Here is an 18580-nt window from a genome sequence, read left to right as displayed (position 1 = left end):
GCGTGTGGACGGGGCCTAAGACAAAGGAACATGTGACAGGATAAAACAACTGAAAGATCAACTAAACAGACAGACGTGGCACTCGCCACAATTATATTATCTATGAGTAGGTTTTTAATGTTCTTTTTAGATAAAAAGTACTCCTTCAATACAATTAAGCACAACTCTTTTTAACAAGGGATAGCCTACTCATTTTCATACTCAACTGGATGTAGTCAGCTAACATTAGAAAGAGTTTCACAGAGGAAATAAAGTTGCATGTAAAATACGTTTGGTGTCAGCGAGAAACAAATGTACTTGGTACGAATCAAAAACACTTTCCGTATGCCACAAATGCTGTTGATCAAGCTTCACTTAATTAAAAGCATTCTTTAAGACTTCCTTAAATGGATAGTTCACCCAAAAATGAAAATATTATGTTTATCTGCTTACCCCCAGGGTATCCAAGATGTAGGTGTTTGGTTCTTCAGTAGAACACAAATTAATATTTTTAACTCCAACCGTTGGCAACGCATTGATGTCTAAAGACAGAAAACGATCGGTTTCTGCAAAAAACAACAACAACAGTATTTGTCATTTTTTTACCTCATATCAGACGAATCTCATCTAGTATTCCCCAGCGCCATTACTTCCATTGAAGAAGGTCAAAATCCCAGCGTGATCATACAAACCCGATTCCAAAAAGTTGGAACACGGACAAATTGTGAATAAAAAAGGCATGCAATAATTTACAAATCTCATAAACTTATATTTTAATCACAATAAAATATAGATAACATATCAAATGTTGAAAGTGAGACATTTTGAAAATGTCATGTTAAATATTTGCCTCATTTTGGATTTCATGAGAGCTACACATTCCAAAAAAGTTGGGACAGGTAGCAATAAGAGGCTGGAAAAGTTAAATGTACATAAGGAACAGTTGGAGGACCAATTTGCAACTTATTATTTCAATTGGCAACATGATTGGGTATAAAAAGAGCCTCTCAGAGTGGCAGTGTCTCTCAGAAGTCAAGATGGGCAGAGGATCACCAATTCCCCCAATGCTGCGGCGGAAAATAGTGGAGCAATATCAGAAAGGAGTTTCTCAGAGAAAATTTGCATATATATATATAGGTATATACAAGTTCTAGAACAACATATGCTCCCTCCAGACGTCGTCTCTTTCAGGGAAGACCTTGCATTTTCCAACATGACAATCCCAGACCACATACTGCATCAATTACAACATGGCTGCGTAGAAGAAGGATCTGGGTACTAAAATGGCCAGCCTGCAGTCCAGATCTTTCATCCATAGAAAACATTTGGTGCATCATAAAAAGCAACATGCAACAAAGAAGACCTAAGACAGTTGAGCAACTAGAAGCCTGTATTAGACAAGAATGGGACAAAATTCCAATTTCTAAACTTGAGCAACTTGTCTCCTCAGTCCCCAGACGTTTGCAGACTGCTATTGTCGTGTGCGCTGGGAAGAAAGAACAGCAAGATCCAATAGCGAAAATAATAATGATTTATTTCTCTCAGTCACGTAGCAAAGAACAGTATCTCTCATGAAAGTCAGGTAGATCGGTCTCAGGTGGTAACCGGGCAGTGAGGCAGCGCAGTTCGTGCGGAGAAACCGGCAGGCACAGATGATCCGTGAGCAGGGAGGCAAGGGCAGACACGGTCGGGCGGAACCTGAGCGAAGCAATCCCACGAAGAACATGAACACACAGGAACCAACAAGACACACTGCAACGATCTGACACAGGAATATATGGGCCCGGTAATGAGGTGCAGCAGGTGAGAGTGATCGGTGATGAGTAATCAGTGACCACGCCTCCAACAACACCACACAACACAGACAGAAGGAGACAGTGAATTCATGAAAGTGACAGTTATAAAAAGAAGAAGGGAAGGCATTCTCACATAAACCAATTGTTTCGTATGGATTCGTATGTCTGTGTGTTTTTTACTCTCATAGAAACACACCCCATTGACATGCATTATACGAGCAACGGTTGAGTTAAAAAAAATATTTTGTGTTCTACTGAAGAAACAAACACACCTACATCTGGGATGCCCTAGTGCATTGATTCTCAAAGTGTGGTACGCAGGCTCCCACTAGTTGTACGCGGAGGAATCGCTGAATTAAATATGAATTGGCTGTGATGGGAAGAGGTGGAGGTGGATAAATTATGAAAAGCTCTCTCGCAGCGCGCATGTTCTGTGGTGCTGTAGTTCTTTCTTTTGCTAGTCTAACTATTGTTCGCTCTATTACAACTATAAATTAGACCAGTATGCATCTTGTATTGCAGTTTTCATGTTATTGATACAATCAGCTTTCGTGTTATTGGCACGAGCCTCTTTCTGATCGTACCCCACATTATGCATTTGTCTATATCTGACTTGAGAAAAAAAGTTTGGGACGTGTGAGTAAGTTCTGGATCTGGGCATTAGTAAGTTCTCAAAGTAATAGCAAACTAATATAGCTTAATAACAACACAAACAGGGAAAATAGCACACTTAAAGCACTGTTTGTAGATAGGCATCTTTATGTTGTATTAATTTTTCCTATTCTGACAATAGCTTATTGTCATTTGTTTATAAGTATATATTTTATTACTGACCAGTTTACTTGATTACTTAATTACTTGAAAACGTTTTACTTATATTAAGCAATTGCTTATTGCTGTGGTTTACTTGTAAGATTTTAGTCATATTTCCCACCCCAATCGATAATGTTATTAAAGATAGATAGCACACCACTGGACCAGCCTTTTTTGTTTGTTTTTTGTAATACCAAAAAAGATTCATGCATTTTGTTTGTTTTATTGCCATGTGTGACTATTGTTATGGTTAATGTGGCATCCTAATTATGAAAAAAATAAAAATGTTCGCAAATTTGTGACTACCACAAAATAAAAATAATAATAATTTTGATTAAAAAATAAATAAATGTAACGTGTGTGGATGTGTGTGTATATGTATGTATGTATCGAATGTATGTATATATATATATATATATACATACATACATTCGATTCGGGGGGTGGGGGGCTGACCTTTCCAACATGGAAAAGGTCATACTGACCTTTTTACACTGTTAAAGTCTTGGATTCCCATCCTAAACATAGACAAAGTTTCAAAAACTAATGTTGGACGTTTGATAAGAGTATTTCTGTGTTAAAAATACTCCTTCCGGTTTCTCACAAGTTTTGGAGAGTTTTTTTCGAGTATGGGTCGACTTGACGTTAATAGAACGGAAGGTCCTTGTATGGGCCGTACGGGCTCTTCTCCCGGTAGGAGAGAAGCAAGACTAGAGCGACAGAGGAAATGCACGCCCATAAACACTTTCAGGTGCAGATCCAGTCATCCGTGAACACTTCTGTCGTTATAGTCCGCGCCGCGCTCCACTTTATTCCTATGGGTGACGTCGAGCGACTTCAACGCTTCAGCACAGCATTCTGGGAAGGCAGCGCTGCATTTGAACCGATTTGAACGCAGAAATGACGGGAAGCTTCACAACATCGCTTCAGTCGTGTCTCAAAGTGGATCTCCACGCCACTGCTGTTACAGGACTTCACCAAATCACACCAAAGAAGTGTGTTTCTGACGGAGCGGTCCCAGTGATAAAGGTTCGGTCCTGCTTTGGAAGCAGCCGGTGAGTAAAACTGCTTCAAATGTCTGTGCTGTCGGCTATCGTCGCGTGAGTAAACATCAGTAAACGACACGATCGCGTGCTTCGTCATTCAAATGTGCTAACGGACTCCATTGCTGTTCTGTATAACGTTACACTAGTCTGACGTGTAAAACCGTTTTGCTTGCTACTGCTAAGGTTTAGTCGCATACAATAGTCCATAAACCGAATCATGTCCTCATAAACTGCGAGTAAAGACACACAAATGTTGACAGGCCACTAAATACAGTCCATACCACAGAGACGGACGTCCTGCTGCTGCTGTTTCTCCTGTTCAATTTATTTCTGCCTCAGATTTGATTCTGGATCATTATCTGTATTAGCAGAGATAGCCATTGGGTTTCTCCACGCTTGAGGACGTCACCGCTTTGCGCATTCGTCTTTCTTTAGCTCGTTTTTTTCCGGAAAGACTCGGTACAGCCTATATTTCTTTTAGAAATATAATAAAACTACAGACTTTTCGGAGATATGAAGGATGCAATACTACTCTATAGGTACTCAAGATTGACATGAGATTGACTGAGTGTTTCACCCCCCCCCCCTTTAAGACTTTTTGTGACCTTTTTAAGACCATTATGATTGGTCTTAAAAGGCTGGTTGATGTTCAAACTGTGCATTTACAGTTTAAAAATAATAAATATACTTATTTCGAATAAACCACCTTGTTTTTTAACTTTAGCTAAATAGTTAGGCCTACTACGCTACTGTATTTAAATGTTGGTCATTATGGTGGTACTTGGAGAGAAAAATATTTTATGAGGTGGTACTTGGTGTAAAAAGTTTGAGAAACACTGCTCTATTCTGTGCACCTTATAATCCGGTGTGCCCTATATATAAAACGGTTCTAAAATAGGCCCTTTATTGGAGGTGCGGCTTATAGTGCAGAAAATATGGCAATCGCAATTACAAAAAAAAAAAGTCTACTTCTGAGCTTAATTTATTTTTTTTCTTCCTACATTATATCTTAAGTTTTTTCCCTGTTGTTAAATTTATATTTTTAGAATACCATGTATAATTTACCTAGTGGTAAGCAGATAAACATCAAATTGATATTTTGGGGTGAACTATCTCTTGAAGATTGTATCTTCAGAGTTTCTTCCTGTATGAAATTTGACTAAGTACATTTGTTTAGTCTACAGTTTTTTTTCTTTTCTTTTTGCAGTGTAGACATGCTGCTTTTACTAGCTTATATAATTACACCTCCCATACATTCCCCTGTAAGAATTGAGTTCAGTTCTTATTCAAGCACACTCATTCTGCACATATGACACATGCGTGTTGAATGTTTCCTGTGTGTGAGAAAGACCGGCCTAAATGGGCAGACGAGTGCCTGATGTCAAAAGCAGGATCCAGATTCCAGGACCATTGGATTTTTAGGAGTATGTGAAAATGTGTAATGGATTTTATTTCACAGAATTACTGTTGTAGCTGTAAAAATGTAGAAATACTTCTTTTAACATCAACACACAAATCTTTGATAAATGTTTACCGGAGACTGGAGACCGGATGGCAAAAAGGAAATGGAAATCTGAGTCTTTGTTTTCGAGAAAGCAGTACTGAGGGTGTGCTGTGGATATGCTGCTCCATGAATTCACAAGCTTATGCATTCCCAGCTAGTGTTTCAACATGGGCCTTAAATATTTTCATAAGCCTGTGGATTGTTTGTAATTTGTATTTCATTTTTTTCTCCATTCATTAAAATGTGTGAGCTTTTAGACTGTGCAGGATATGAATCAGGGTAATAACAGTGAATAGATGAAGAGTCTTATTCAGGTAACCAAGTCCCAATCTGAAAAAATATTTCTGCTCAAATTTTCATTATTTACAACAGTTGTAATTTCAAGTTTTTTTTTACTATATGACCATTCATGACTAGTGCATCTTATATTCCTGCAGAAGGTGACATTTTTAGTCTCCTACATATTACTGATTGAAAAGAAAGTATCCCTTTCCCTTAATCCGTTTGTAGAGGTGTTAGTGAGGCCAGCAAGGGGTGCTCACCCTGTGGTCTGTGTGGGTCCTAACGCCCCAGTATAGTGATGGGGACACTGTACTGTCAATGAGCACCGTCTTTCGAATGAGTTGTTAAACCGAGGTCCTGATTCTCTGTGGTCATTAAAAATCACAGATGTCCGTCGATAAAGAGTAGGGGTGTAACCCCGGCATCCTGGCCAAATTTGCCCACTGGCCTCTGTCCAATGTTGGATTTTCGAACACACTCTGTACACCGCATTGGCCAGCACTGTATAGACCACTTCTAGCAATGCTGGCTCTCTTTTATTGTGTTCATTGCGTAAAGGAAAGGCGTTACGCCTGCTGTAATTATGTACAGAATTTGTGTAATAAGTTATTACTAGGACACCAGAAACATATGAATACTTTTGGCATGGTTTTTGCAGTGGCATGGAGGAAACCAGATGCTGCTCAAATCAAAGTTTCTTGATCAAACAGTAAGGGGAACAACACGAGTCACTATTCATGTAATATTTTATATTGCTATAGACTCAAGAAATGCTTTTGCTGCAAAGATTGTAAAGCACATACAGCATCTGTATCGCAGGATGATTGTGTGACTGTTGATGTTCATTTTATTTGCGGTTCTGTCATTTAGCGTTCACACTTGTAGTTCGGTTCGTTTGGTCCGGACCAAAAAACAAAAACAAAACATAATAGTCCTGGTCCGCTTAGCGCTCACACGGGCATTTTTAACAGCAAACCTAAAGTTACCGAACCAAAGGCACAGGGAGACGGTCACAACCTGATTGGTCGGCTTATATGACGTAGGAGCTCGTTTACCGAACATTCAAAACAATGCTGTGTGCGGATTACAGGCGCGGGCATTTTATGCGTGTACATATGGCATTATTTTTTACCAGCGAACTCATGAAGAGCTCATAAAATGTTCAAAACAACGCTGTGTGCCGGATTAAACGCGATCATTTTATGCGTGTACATGTGCCATTATTTTTACCCGCTGAGAACTCATGAAGAGCTCATAAAATGTTCAAAACATTCAAGACAGCAGCAGGATTTCCTCCGTTGTGCAGAACAGAGACGGCCGTTCTGTCGTCTGTAAATGCTAATGGGCAACACAGGAACTTTGATGAGAAGAGCCAGGTTTGCTTTTTGTGTGTTTTTTCTAGCATTTTCGAAACATGCTCGTCTGACCAAATATTGATTAGGCACTTCCTCGTTGCTCCACGTTTGCCCTCTAACGTTAAAGTTACTCATTTTGGATAATCCGATCTTTCCGCGTTGTCAAATCCGCTGATTGTAGCATCGCATCTTGTGACATTACGTCCGGTTTTTGGTCCGTTTACATGTCTTTGGTCCGTGTTGCGTTCAGATATCAATCGAACCGCACCAGAGTTCGTTTGGAAGCGGACCGAGACCTGTCTTTTTAGCGGTCTCGGTCCGCTTGTTTGGTGCGCACCAGGGTTCGGATGGCAGCGTTCACATATGTTCAAATGAACCGCACTAACCGAGCAACCGCACCAGGGTTCGTTTTAATCGAACCAAACATGACAAGTGTGAACGCACCCTTAGTGAATATCTGGTTGACACATCTTTTGACTTCTGTTACTTTCTTAATAAAAACCATGATTTTAAATGATGCACATTTTTTATTCACATTTTGCTGACAGGTTTCTCCAAAGTAACTTACATTGCATTCAAGATATATATTTAATTCATGCTTACCCTAGGAATCAAACCCATGGCCTTGGCATTGCTCTACTGTTTGCTACAAGAATGCCCAGTATACAATAATATAAATGCTAAATAGGCTATAATAGTAAGAAAGAAGAGAACCAGACTTATTAATAATTATCAAAACATGATTACAAATAGATAAGAATTTCCAGTGTACATGGGAGCAGTACTAAACAGATAAAAAAAGATCAGCATTATTACTTGAAAGGATTCTCATGATTGTCTCAAAGGAATGTAGTCGGTAGTTTCAAGCTACTTCAAGAAATGTATTCTTCTATTTTTTCTAAAAGCTTTGTTGCAATATCCAGTGCCCGTCTAGCATTATCAACGCTGAACTGCTTGTTTGGAATGTGAGGAAATTGGTGACAGTTTGGATACTGAGTTTTTTTGCCATCCACACCAAGTTCAGTCAGTTGATTCACAGTTTTGGGTAAAGTAGTCAACTGTGAGCTGTAATGGGACACCCGCTGAGCAAGGCTAGATATTGAGCAGTTGTTGGGATACTCTCCACTTCTCCTGTACATTGCTGCTATCAGGGCTTTTTCCACAGCCTGATGAACCTTAAACAGACACCACTCTGAGTAATCTCCTCCAGCGTCATTGTGAGCTGCTCTGATGTCACATTGAGCCTGTTCAAACCAGCGTTTGGCCTCTCCTCTGTTTGGCTTTGGTGTTTCTTTGTGGTATGACCAAAAGTTGTAGTGGCTTCTAGAGTAGTTCTGATTGAACCTCTCGCGTCCCCTCCTGTGTCTTCGAGCCTCTGTGTTCCACGTGTCATAGAAATCCCGAAAGTCTCTCCAGTTTGAGGATTTGCTATGTGCAGTTTTTCCTTGCTGTAGTTCCTCAATTCTTTTTTGTAGGTATTTAAATGCCTCATTGGCAAGTTCCTCATTCCCTGGGTTTTTGTCTGGATGCCACCGGAGGTAAAGACGTTTAAGGGCTTTTTGTTTGTCCTCACTTGACATATTCCAGATTTCATTTAAGCTTTGGTCAATTTCTCTTTTGATCTCTTCAAATGTCTCTGGAAAGTCTCTTTTGGGTGGAGATCCGGATGCCAAAAGACGTTCTACATCTGTGCAAGTGGACTCTGTTGACACAGTTGCCTTCTTTTCTCGTTTAAATTGGTAAAGGTCAAGAGAGCTTACTTCAATGAAGTCATCACTGCCAACTTGTATTTTATATCTGGCAGGAAATTGTCTCATTTTTCCCACTGGATCATCCAGACGGTTGATAACAATGCCATAGAAATATTCACCAGATTCGTCCTTACTGAAGCCAACATACTCTCCACTTTCAAAGTTGTTGAGGAAGTTCATATCAAGGCAGTCATGCCATTCTTCAGGTATACGACATCCAGGTTTTGGTAAGGCATTTTGTCCTTCCTCCTTGTGGCCACTGTTATGAATGCCATGACTTGCCAAGGTTTTCTCAACATCCTCCATATTATCAGACAGCAGAAGCTGCTGAAGGACTAGATAGCTTGAGGTGGTCAGACAGTTCTTTAGAAGAGCATTGATTTCTTTAGTAAGACACATATTAACTTCACTTACTACTTTAAGGGCCATGTCATCATTGTGTTTCAAGTAGAAACTGCACCCATCCAGCTGTTTTTTCACATAAACACCTGTTTCAGCCTTACTACCTTCAAGTGGCTCATGGTTTAACAGAAGTTCAGTTTGAAGAGTTTTGCAACAGATAATTTGAATCTTAGAAAATATTTCTTCACACTTTCTTGCAGCTTCAGATTGTGAAACCACACCTTTGCTGTCTTCTCTGATGAGACAGACTAGTCCATGAAGAAATGCAGCAGATGACAAGTGTTTATCAAACCAGCCACTAAATTCACATTGCCTTTCATCACAATATTGGACACTTGCTCCATCCAGATTTTCAGAAATTACACCCGAGAGAAATTTGGGGCGAACTTTCTGGGGAAGGAACTGCAACAATGTTTGATGTTCATAGTGATCATTTTCAAGGTGACAGTGTTTTAATTTTTCCAGCAGTTTCAGCTTGGTTTCCAAAGGACCCTCGAGTCTTGTGGGCTGGAAGACGGTGTCATTGAAAAACAAAGTGTTTGATTCATAGAGTCTTCCATCTGTTGATGGAAGATAAAGTGGATTGTTTGGGAAAGAGGTTTTGTTTTGTTCCTCTTTCAGCAGGCAAAACAGCTGCTGTACAACCCGCTTCACAGCTTTCTGCTGATTTGCCTGAAGGCTGTCTTTAGCAGAACTATCAGAATAGATTTCTTGAAGAACAGCAATATATTGATTGACATCAGGTCTCTCCTTTACACCAATCTTCTTGAAGAAATCTTCAAATTTCATATAATTTGATGGAATGCGGTACAAATAAGGCCTAAACTCAAGAGCATCATGTAGTACAAGTGCTGTCTGTTTGGCCCTCACAAGTTTTGTCCTGTTTTCCACCAAGATAATGGGGAGGTCAGAGAACTGAGAGGACTCAAAATTTATTGACTGCAGGTATGCATATGATTTGCTAAACACTGTTTCTCTTGTTTCCAACAATGCGTCAGTGTGACACTGAGACGTACAGATGTTTTTCAGATTAGCAGCTATTTTTCCAGGGGGTGGAATCTCCAAGGCTCCGGCATCCGTCATTTTCTTTATGAGATGTGGAGAGCAGAATTCTGAGGGTAGGATTGGCATAGATGTCCAAATCAGATAATGGTGATCACGGTCTCTGTCAATCAATGATCCACTGATTGCAACAACCTCCCTCTCTTGAGAAAAGGCCTCGTGATAATCACAAAGTGTTTGCTGAATTTGCACTGGGAAGATAAATTTAATGTCAGCAACTCTGTTCAGTAAATTTGAGTTTTTGTCTTTACCCTTAGACAAAATAATGTTGAGCAAAAGTTTTGATCTTTTCTTAAGAACATCCAGAGGAGTGTTGCCTCTAGTTTCAGATTCAATTTGTTTTGCAAACTGAACGATTTCCTCATCAGAAACTTCATGTTTCAATCCAAGGTCCTTTAAGAGACGATGTGCTTCAGTATGTTTACCACGTTGGAAACTGTCCCAAAACTTTTTTGGCACAAATCTCTCTTTTGGAAGCATTGCACAGTAAAGGGGTACACTGTCATCATAGAAGTATGAAGCCACCTGAAGAGAGCCATGGATGTCTCGAATAAATCTGACATCTCTCAATGCAGAGGCAATCCTGGGGTCAACTGGTCCAAGTTCCACTAAAAACCGCATTAAATCAAGAAGCTTGGCCTCTTTCATCGTGTGCACAGAAGGAAGAATAAACTGTACACAGAACTCCAAATCACCTAAAATCTTAATGTCTAGATGTTTTGCCAATTCTTGGTTCACCCAGGTGTGCTTGAGGAAAATACTGTCACATCCTTCGACCTGGTACAAGTTTGGAAAATCAATATAATGCACAGAATTCAAGATAAATACCATTCTGTGTAAATCAATCCTTTCCAGTTTTCCAGTTATTGACTCAAACAGGGGCAAAGACTTGAGCATACACACATGCTCACTCTTCTTTTTGGAATCTCTGATCCCATGTTGTAAGAAGCGTTGAAGATCTTCACATTCATCTTTAGACAGCTCCTCAAACTGGGAATGAGGTACATGATAAACCTGCCCCAAAACAGCACTGCTGTCATCTATTTGCAGGAGCTCTGGATATATATACTTGAGACGGAATTCAGGTCTGAGATCACTGAAAAAGCTGAGGTCTAATTCCATGAACCCCAGTTTTATGAGAATGGATGCCAGATTTTTATTTGGATACTGAATCACTTTTGATACATTTTCAATAGATTGTAAGAAATGTGTGTTATTTTGACTGGGGCAAATGACTGGTAAGATAGGACTGTTGTCGAAGTGCTTCTTTATCTCACTGAAGACATTCAGATTTTCATTTTGATAGAAGTTCTCTTGATCCTCAAAGAATTTCCATAATGTTTTCAACCATTTGATTGTCTCTGACTCTGGTTTGTAAAGTTGACACCTTTGATCAGGTAATGACTGACTGAGCAATTGAGCAAGTTCTGGTTTCAAATACGATGCCGCTATGTCAATTGTTAAGTCCTTAATAAACCCTCCCTCACGCAGAATTTGGACATGATTTCTATTGACATTACTGTCTGCAAACATTTCCTGATGTCCTTGGAAAAGACTGCTAAATCTTGATATCAGCTTTGGGGATTCAGAGTCAAAGACTCTTAACATCTGATCTTCTGTGAGGAGAAGAGGCAGCCCATTGAGGTCATCAACATTTTTCTCATTTTCATTTGTCAAGCAGAAGCTCAAAAGTTTTGAACATCTTGTTTTTTTTTTGATCAAGGTCTGGTTAATGGGCAAAGGCAAACCACTAGTCGTCTGAGAAGGATCATTCAATGTTTTTTGCTTTAAGAAATTAATTACCGTTGAAGGGCTGACTTCTGTCACATTCACTCCAGCTGCTTTAAAGTTGCCTTTAATTTCATGCATTTTAAAAGAGGCTGGCACTAATTTCATCCCGATGTCATCTAAAATTTCAAAAGTGCCATCTTTGTCATCACTTGTGAAATAAGGACAATTTTCTGAATGTGATTGAGATGCACTGCACCAGGTGACTGTATATTTTTGTTGTGAGAGGTGTGATGACTCAACAGAAACAGCATGTACAGTGGGTATGACAGGAAGATCACGTTGGCTGATTGATCTATAGACCTCATGGATCATCTCATGCCAGACTTTGTCTACTCCAGGAGAAATGCATGGAAAGTAAGTAAGGCAAGAAGAATCCAGCTGTGACTTGAGGAATACAAGAGCTGTAGGTGTATCCTTCTTTATGACTGAACACAGATGTAACAGGAGATCAGCATAGAGTGGTGAAATGATGTTTACTTTCAGTGACTGGTTCCACTCTGTCTTCAGACTATCACCATCCTCTTTCCACAAGTCCCTTCTAGAAGAATCTACTTCAAAATTTGCATTCACGTGAACTGGTAAACCAGTTTTTCCAGGTAAGGGCAAAGAGCAAAATGCCCTTCCAGTAAATGTAGGGTTAAATGAGCTTTTCCAACATGCAGCAAGAGCAGTTTGAGGAACTTTAAAATGATCTTGCTTGTTTTTTTGCTCATGGATTTGTTTTGAATACCCGAAGCCCTCTGCAATGACCCACTGACTTTGTTTATTTCCAGATGAGATTTGCATGTCATATATGGTTTTGCAGGGTTCTGCTGTTCCTGACATGAGGGATTCTCGAACATGTCTGTGAAAGTTTTCTTTGCTTGCCATGCTCTTCTCTGTGTGTTTCTTTTCAATGAGGAAATAACTTTTTTTTCCTTTTCCATCTTCACTGATCTCCAAGAACTGTATTTTTGTGATGTGTTTCAAGAAGAGAATTAGTTCTTCAGGATTTTCAGTCAAGGCAGAGTAAAAATCCTTCATGTCATGGTCTGTGACTGTATGTCTAGATATTTCAGATTTTTCTGCCATTTTCTCAGTCCTGAGAGGGAGCCTGAACATGGTTCCAGAATTGAGTGTAAACATTTCTGGAAGGAAGGTATGATAAACATCATCAAAAGACTTTTTAAATTCATCATCAATTGAAAACATGCAGCCTGGGGACTTTTTTGTTACATCTTCCACGTATTTCAGATTTGGATCCGAAATGCAGAGCCATTTGTCACCAGTCAGGATAGATGGACAATCTGTCAGATGATAAACAGAATTGAAGCCAAGTCCATATTTTCCAGTTTTTCCCAAAGTGCCATGTTTTCCTCCTTCCCCCAGCTGTTGAATACCTTTCAGATCATCATCAGAAAATGTTCTGTTGTTGTACACACAAAGAGCTGGTCCTTGAACCAGTTCCCATCTCTTTCCAAATATCTTTTCTATCTTATGTTTTCTTTTGTCCCACACAAAGTGAATTTCTGTTGCCTCTGCATCATCAGCATTTTGAATGAGCTCTTTCACAATATCCTTTTTAGATGGATATGCATCAATTATATTTTTTATTCGGACAGTTAGTTTCTCAGTTTGTCCAAATTCTTTGGCATTGAAGGAAAACTCACTGACCAAACGATCCTTCAGAGTATGGTGTCTTGTTGTCATTACACCAAAATGACAGGCCACGGACCGAGATACCAGATGATGGGTGAGCTTGACACCAGCTGAGACAGGCATCCATGGGCTGTCATTAAATCTCAGGTCTTTAGATGATGTCAACACACCTCTCTCATCAGGTATGAGACAGTTTGTAAGCTTTTTATCTTTGATTTTGAATAGCCCTTTCATGAGTATTGCAACACACTTTTGAAGGTCTGACATGGAAAGAGGGTCAGATCCATATACATTCTTAATTTCATTAAGTGCAGCAACAAATTGATCTGTTGTGAATTGTTTGGTGACCCCAAGGCAGTCCCAGAGTTTCTCGAATTTGGAGAAAATGACTGGAAGCACATAGAGATATGGTTTCTCCTCAAATTCTTCACTTCTGGCCACTGACCTCACATTTACAAAGTGATCCTCAATGAAAATGAATGGAAATGATTTTACATGGTCAATAATGGGATTGGGATCTTTCTGTTCCAGCAAGTAATCATTGAGATATTTATAGCAGGACTGGGCAATGCTGAAGAGATCAGTTTTTTCAAATGTATTGCAGTGTTGGTGTGCTTTTAACAGCTGCTGAAGAACTGTCTCAACTGGTGGATTTGTCAGTACTCCCAGTTTCTGGAGAACTGGGTCACAATGTATTTGAAGGTTTGAATGATCAACTGTGAATTCTGTCATGCTTACTAGTTTGCGACAACTGTCATTGTAAACTTCAGAGGGTTTTTTAAGAATTGTGGGATTCTTGTTTTGCTGAACAAAAGGAACTATGGCGGGAAGGAATGGTATTTGAGACAGTGTGTGCCAGTGCAGAGAATTCACATCTTCTGAGGAATCTTTCATTGACTCCACAAGGCACTGAAGATGTGTATGACATTTAGATTGATCCTGTTGCCAAACACTGGATATCTTCCCTGCTCTTTCTATGATCTCCTCTAGAGGGAGACGGTCACTCAGCATTCCCAAATCTGAAAGTCGTTGAATCCTTTTTGGTGCGAGAAAGTCATTTTCTGTTCCTTCAAGAAAGCGTCCCTCCTCCAGTTCATACAAACAAGCCATTTTGCCAGAAGGATTCACAAGTCGCTTGATAAATTGAAGCTTCTTACAACTCTGTGTTGGAATGCAAGGGTAACTTTTCAGTAGGTCATCAACAGCTGGATCATTCAAGTCAATGGCATTCAGCACAAGAGTATTTCTGCTGAGTGTGTCCACAGAATACAAGTTCTCAAAAACAATGTTGTAAAACTCAGGCCAGTTGATTGTTCTCTGTTTGATCTCAAGGTTAAAGCCACAATGGAGGAAACTTTGCCTTACCCATGATGGGAGAGAAACAACACAAGAATATGACGCTCCCAAGCTCAAGAACACTTCCATGGCAATGTCTACAACTGCTTGGTTCTCCTCTATTTTTGGACTCAGAAACCTTACTTGGTCCATAGAACACCAATTATGTCCATTGCTGAAAATCTCCAGAGTTTTACCATTGGCATTCTGCACAACTGCTGAGTAGAAAGACTCAACCATGGGTAAAAATGCTTTGCTTACTGATTGTGTGTTAGGCCAGAATGTATGGAAGCAATAGTCCTGGATATGGCCATTTTGGGCCATTTTCTTCAGCTCAAGCAGTATAGTAATGTAGGCAGAGGTTACAGCATCTTTCAGTAAAGCTTTGTTCCACTCAGACTTCACTCCTTTTTCCCATAGACCTTTCCTATTTGATGTGACTGCAAAAGTTCCATTGACATGGACTGGAAGACCGGTCTCAATTGAGAGAGGAAGAAAGCAAAAGGCCTGGCCAAAGATGCTTTCATCAGGGGACCACGTATTGGTTGTTGCCTCTCTTTGCAAAGGTACAGCTATACTTCCAATTGGAAATGAAAACACATGATCTTGTTTGTTTCTTCTCTGGAACATTTGCAAAGACTCCTGCGTCCCACAACACGAGTACAAAAGCCAGTACTGTGTGATGAATTCCTCTGAACGTTCCTGAACTACTTTAACGATGTGTGCTTCGTTGACATCAACAATGTTGTGGCATTTGATATCACTATTTCTGAAGGTGTTTTCGATCTCTAGGAGAAATGTGTCATTCGAAACAGGAAATGAATTAATGACTTCTCTGGATATTTTAAGAGGAGTCTGAATCTGATTTATCCATGAAGTCGTCAATGTGTTTTCAGGGACAATTTGAAGGGACATAGATGTAATGTTCTTTAGAAAAAGAAGGTGTGTGTGTGAGTTGTCAGTCAAATGATTTTTAAATCTCATTATGCGCTCTTCATCATATATTTTTGAACTGATCTCTGACATGTTGGCCTCCTCCAAAGTACGAAATGGTAGTTTGATCAAGGTGCCATTGTAAGCCTTCTTGCTGTTTTGCACTGACAGATCACAATCGAAAATCCCTTCATAAGATTTAAACTGTCCAGGAAATCGTTTGTACAGCCGTTCCTGGAATAGATCAAGTCTAATTCCTGGGTTTCCTTTGCTGAGTATGTGCTTTTTTAAATGGGTGACATTTGGATCAAGAATGAGAAGGCTTTTACCACTCAAAATCGAGGGAATATCAGTCACGTGGTACACAGCATTAAATCCAAGCCCAAACTTTCCAATCATCTCAACTTTGTTTTCCTTTGATGCTGATCCCACTTTGACAATGTTTCTCCAGTCTTCTTCTGAAAAAAGCTCATTGTTGAAGATCCAAAGGCATGGTCCATTGCAGAGAGCCATTCCATCATCAAAGAGGGTTTCAGGGGGGTCTTTGTGTTTTCTGAAGTCAAGGAGGAATTTACACGTGGTTGCCCCAGCATCCTCAGCATTTTGTAGGAGTTCTTTGAAAATGTCACTTTCTTCATCATACTCTTTAAGAATGTTTTTAATTCTTTGAGTAATTGGTTCAGATTGCCCACACTGTTCTATACCAAATGACTCTTGCTCTGCTTGTATGAGCTGTGGTTTTAAGATGCGAGTACTTAATAATGGGATGTTCAACCATCTTGCAGTGATGGGTAGAACTTCTTCATGAATGACATAGAACTCTTCATTGTCCTGTTTCAGGTCATCAAGTCCTTCAGCACTGATGTCACAGAAGACTGTTTTGGACAATGACTGCAAAGTAAAGTTTTTACCTTGTGACATAACAGGCACAGGGGTACTGTCCTTTAAAAGCTTCTCATTCTTACGCATCCAGTCAAGAATGGCAATTGATACTTTAAGTTCTGCCAAGTCTCCATGAGGAGGACACCTGCAGTCGATTTTTTGTTTTATATCAGGGAGTATGTCTTCAATCTCCTCATCGGACAGTGTTCTCTTCACACCAAATTCTGTTAGCAGGGTTTTATATTGCAAAAATTCTTCAGGCACTTTCTTGATGTAGGAGCTTAGATCCAGTTCAGATGGATAGGCTAAAACTATATCTCCTGGACAAACAAACTCACTTTTATTCCATATCCAGGGGATGCTTTTTGTGCCCTTTAAATCTGTGAAATTTCTCATGTTGTCTTGCATGAATTTGTAAATACTGTTCAGCTCTGTTTTAAACTGAAATTCTGTATTTGGGTTGACCATTGATCTCAGTGCAGAGAGGTTTTCCAAAACTTTTTCAGCAGGAGGGGGCTCATGAAGTCCAAGATTTTTGCAGACATGTCCTTTTAGCTCAGAGGTAAGGGGCATTACATATCCAACAATTAAAGAATACTTGGAATCCCTTATTTCAGCTGGCTTATACAGACCTCTTTTAAGATTTTTACAGATGCTTCCATTCATGAACTTTGGATTTTCACAGGGCACCCACTGCCTTTGTTTCAGCTCTTCCACCTGCGCCTTAGTGAATTTGGAAAGGAAATCATTCTCGTTCAGGACTCGAATTAGAGTATGTGCTTTTTTGAATGCCTTATCTGGTGAGTGGACACAAAGCTTTTCAATATGATTTATGACTTGGAGTATGTTTTCTGTTGATATTTCTTTTTGTTCTGTCTTTAGGCCAAGGCGTTGCAAACTCTGAAGCCTTTCCTGAGTCTTTGTGTAAGTTTGTGGGGGAAAGAAATCTGTCTCGAAAAGGTCCTGAAATATCCTATTTCTTGGATCAAACACATCTGAGGCTTTTTTGTGTTCTCCATGAGTTGTCTCAATAAATTTGAGACGTTTGGTTTTCGTGAGCAGCTGCTGACTTTGTGAGAGTAGAATGCTACCATTATTCAATATCCAGGTCATTATTGTCTGTTCTTCAGCTTTTTGGAAAGAGGCTGCCTCAATGCAGTCAACCAAATGAACAGCCACCTTAGCTGCATCCAAGAGTTCAATATTCAAAAGAGTCAAAAGTCTGCGATCAGCTTCATTTGCACACTGTACAATGTTCTCGGGCATTGGCAGATCCTTTGGAATGGCTGGATTGGTGGTGGAAACAACTGCTTGCTTTAATTGAACTGCAACATATTTCCCAGACATTGTTCTGAACATTGGCAACATGGAAAGCAGAGTCTTTTCAGCATTTGAGAGAGAACCTAAAGAAGAGAGGTACACTTTCAACTCCTCTTTTTCCTGTGATGAAGCAGAGGCGATGCCTTTGATGACCTGATCTCTGTGTGAGTTCACAAAGACTTGTAGAACACTTCTTGGTGAAGCTGGAAGAACATACCTCTCAATGTCATGATGTCTAAGACACTCATCTCTTTTTATGACTGTACATCCCACCATCCTTAACACTTTCTGAACATGATCTGACAAGCTAGACGCTGTGCTACTCTGAAAGATCAAAGTTGTGTTTCTCTGCAACCTTGCTAACAATATAGAATTGCCTGAACTCTGTAGTGGCTCCAGTGGTATTAAAGGCATGTCAATAAAGTCCTTTAACTCATTGCATCCAGAGCTAAGAAATTTCCAGAATTCAGCCAGCCAGCTCTTTGGTGGATGATGATCTTCTGCTGTTTTCCATGTAAGATGACCTTGGTTCACCTTCCAGTCCATGGGTAAGTGCTTCTTAGTGAGTGCAACAACATGCTTTGCATCCAAATTTATTATGTTGAATATGCCTGAAAAATTAATAAAACCAAATTATGCAAATATTTATTATGTTAATTTCATATTATTTTCACAATGAAATAAAACAGTT

The 18580-nt window shown here is 39.7% G+C and overlaps 1 protein-coding gene across 3 annotated transcripts in view; it reads right to left on the bottom strand.

Annotated features, from left to right (window-relative positions):
* Window positions 1–7288: 7288 nt before the first annotated feature.
* The window catches only part of LOC137074970 (sacsin-like), a 32140-nt gene continuing 20848 nt past the window's right edge, over window positions 7289–18580 (bottom strand). For all 3 annotated transcript variants that reach the window (XM_067443075.1, XM_067443077.1, XM_067443076.1), the window contains one exon: window positions 7289–18500. In XM_067443075.1, coding sequence (XP_067299176.1) covers window positions 7648–18500 — 10853 coding nt within the window. In that variant the 3' untranslated portion in view covers window positions 7289–7647. The remainder of the gene's footprint in view (window positions 18501–18580) is intronic.

The sequence above is a fragment of the Pseudorasbora parva genome, chromosome 5 (assembly GCF_024679245.1).
Source record: "Pseudorasbora parva isolate DD20220531a chromosome 5, ASM2467924v1, whole genome shotgun sequence".
In the NCBI taxonomy this organism is placed as follows: Eukaryota; Metazoa; Chordata; class Actinopteri; order Cypriniformes; family Gobionidae; genus Pseudorasbora; species Pseudorasbora parva.
This window is presented reverse-complemented; position numbering and strand designations above follow the sequence as displayed.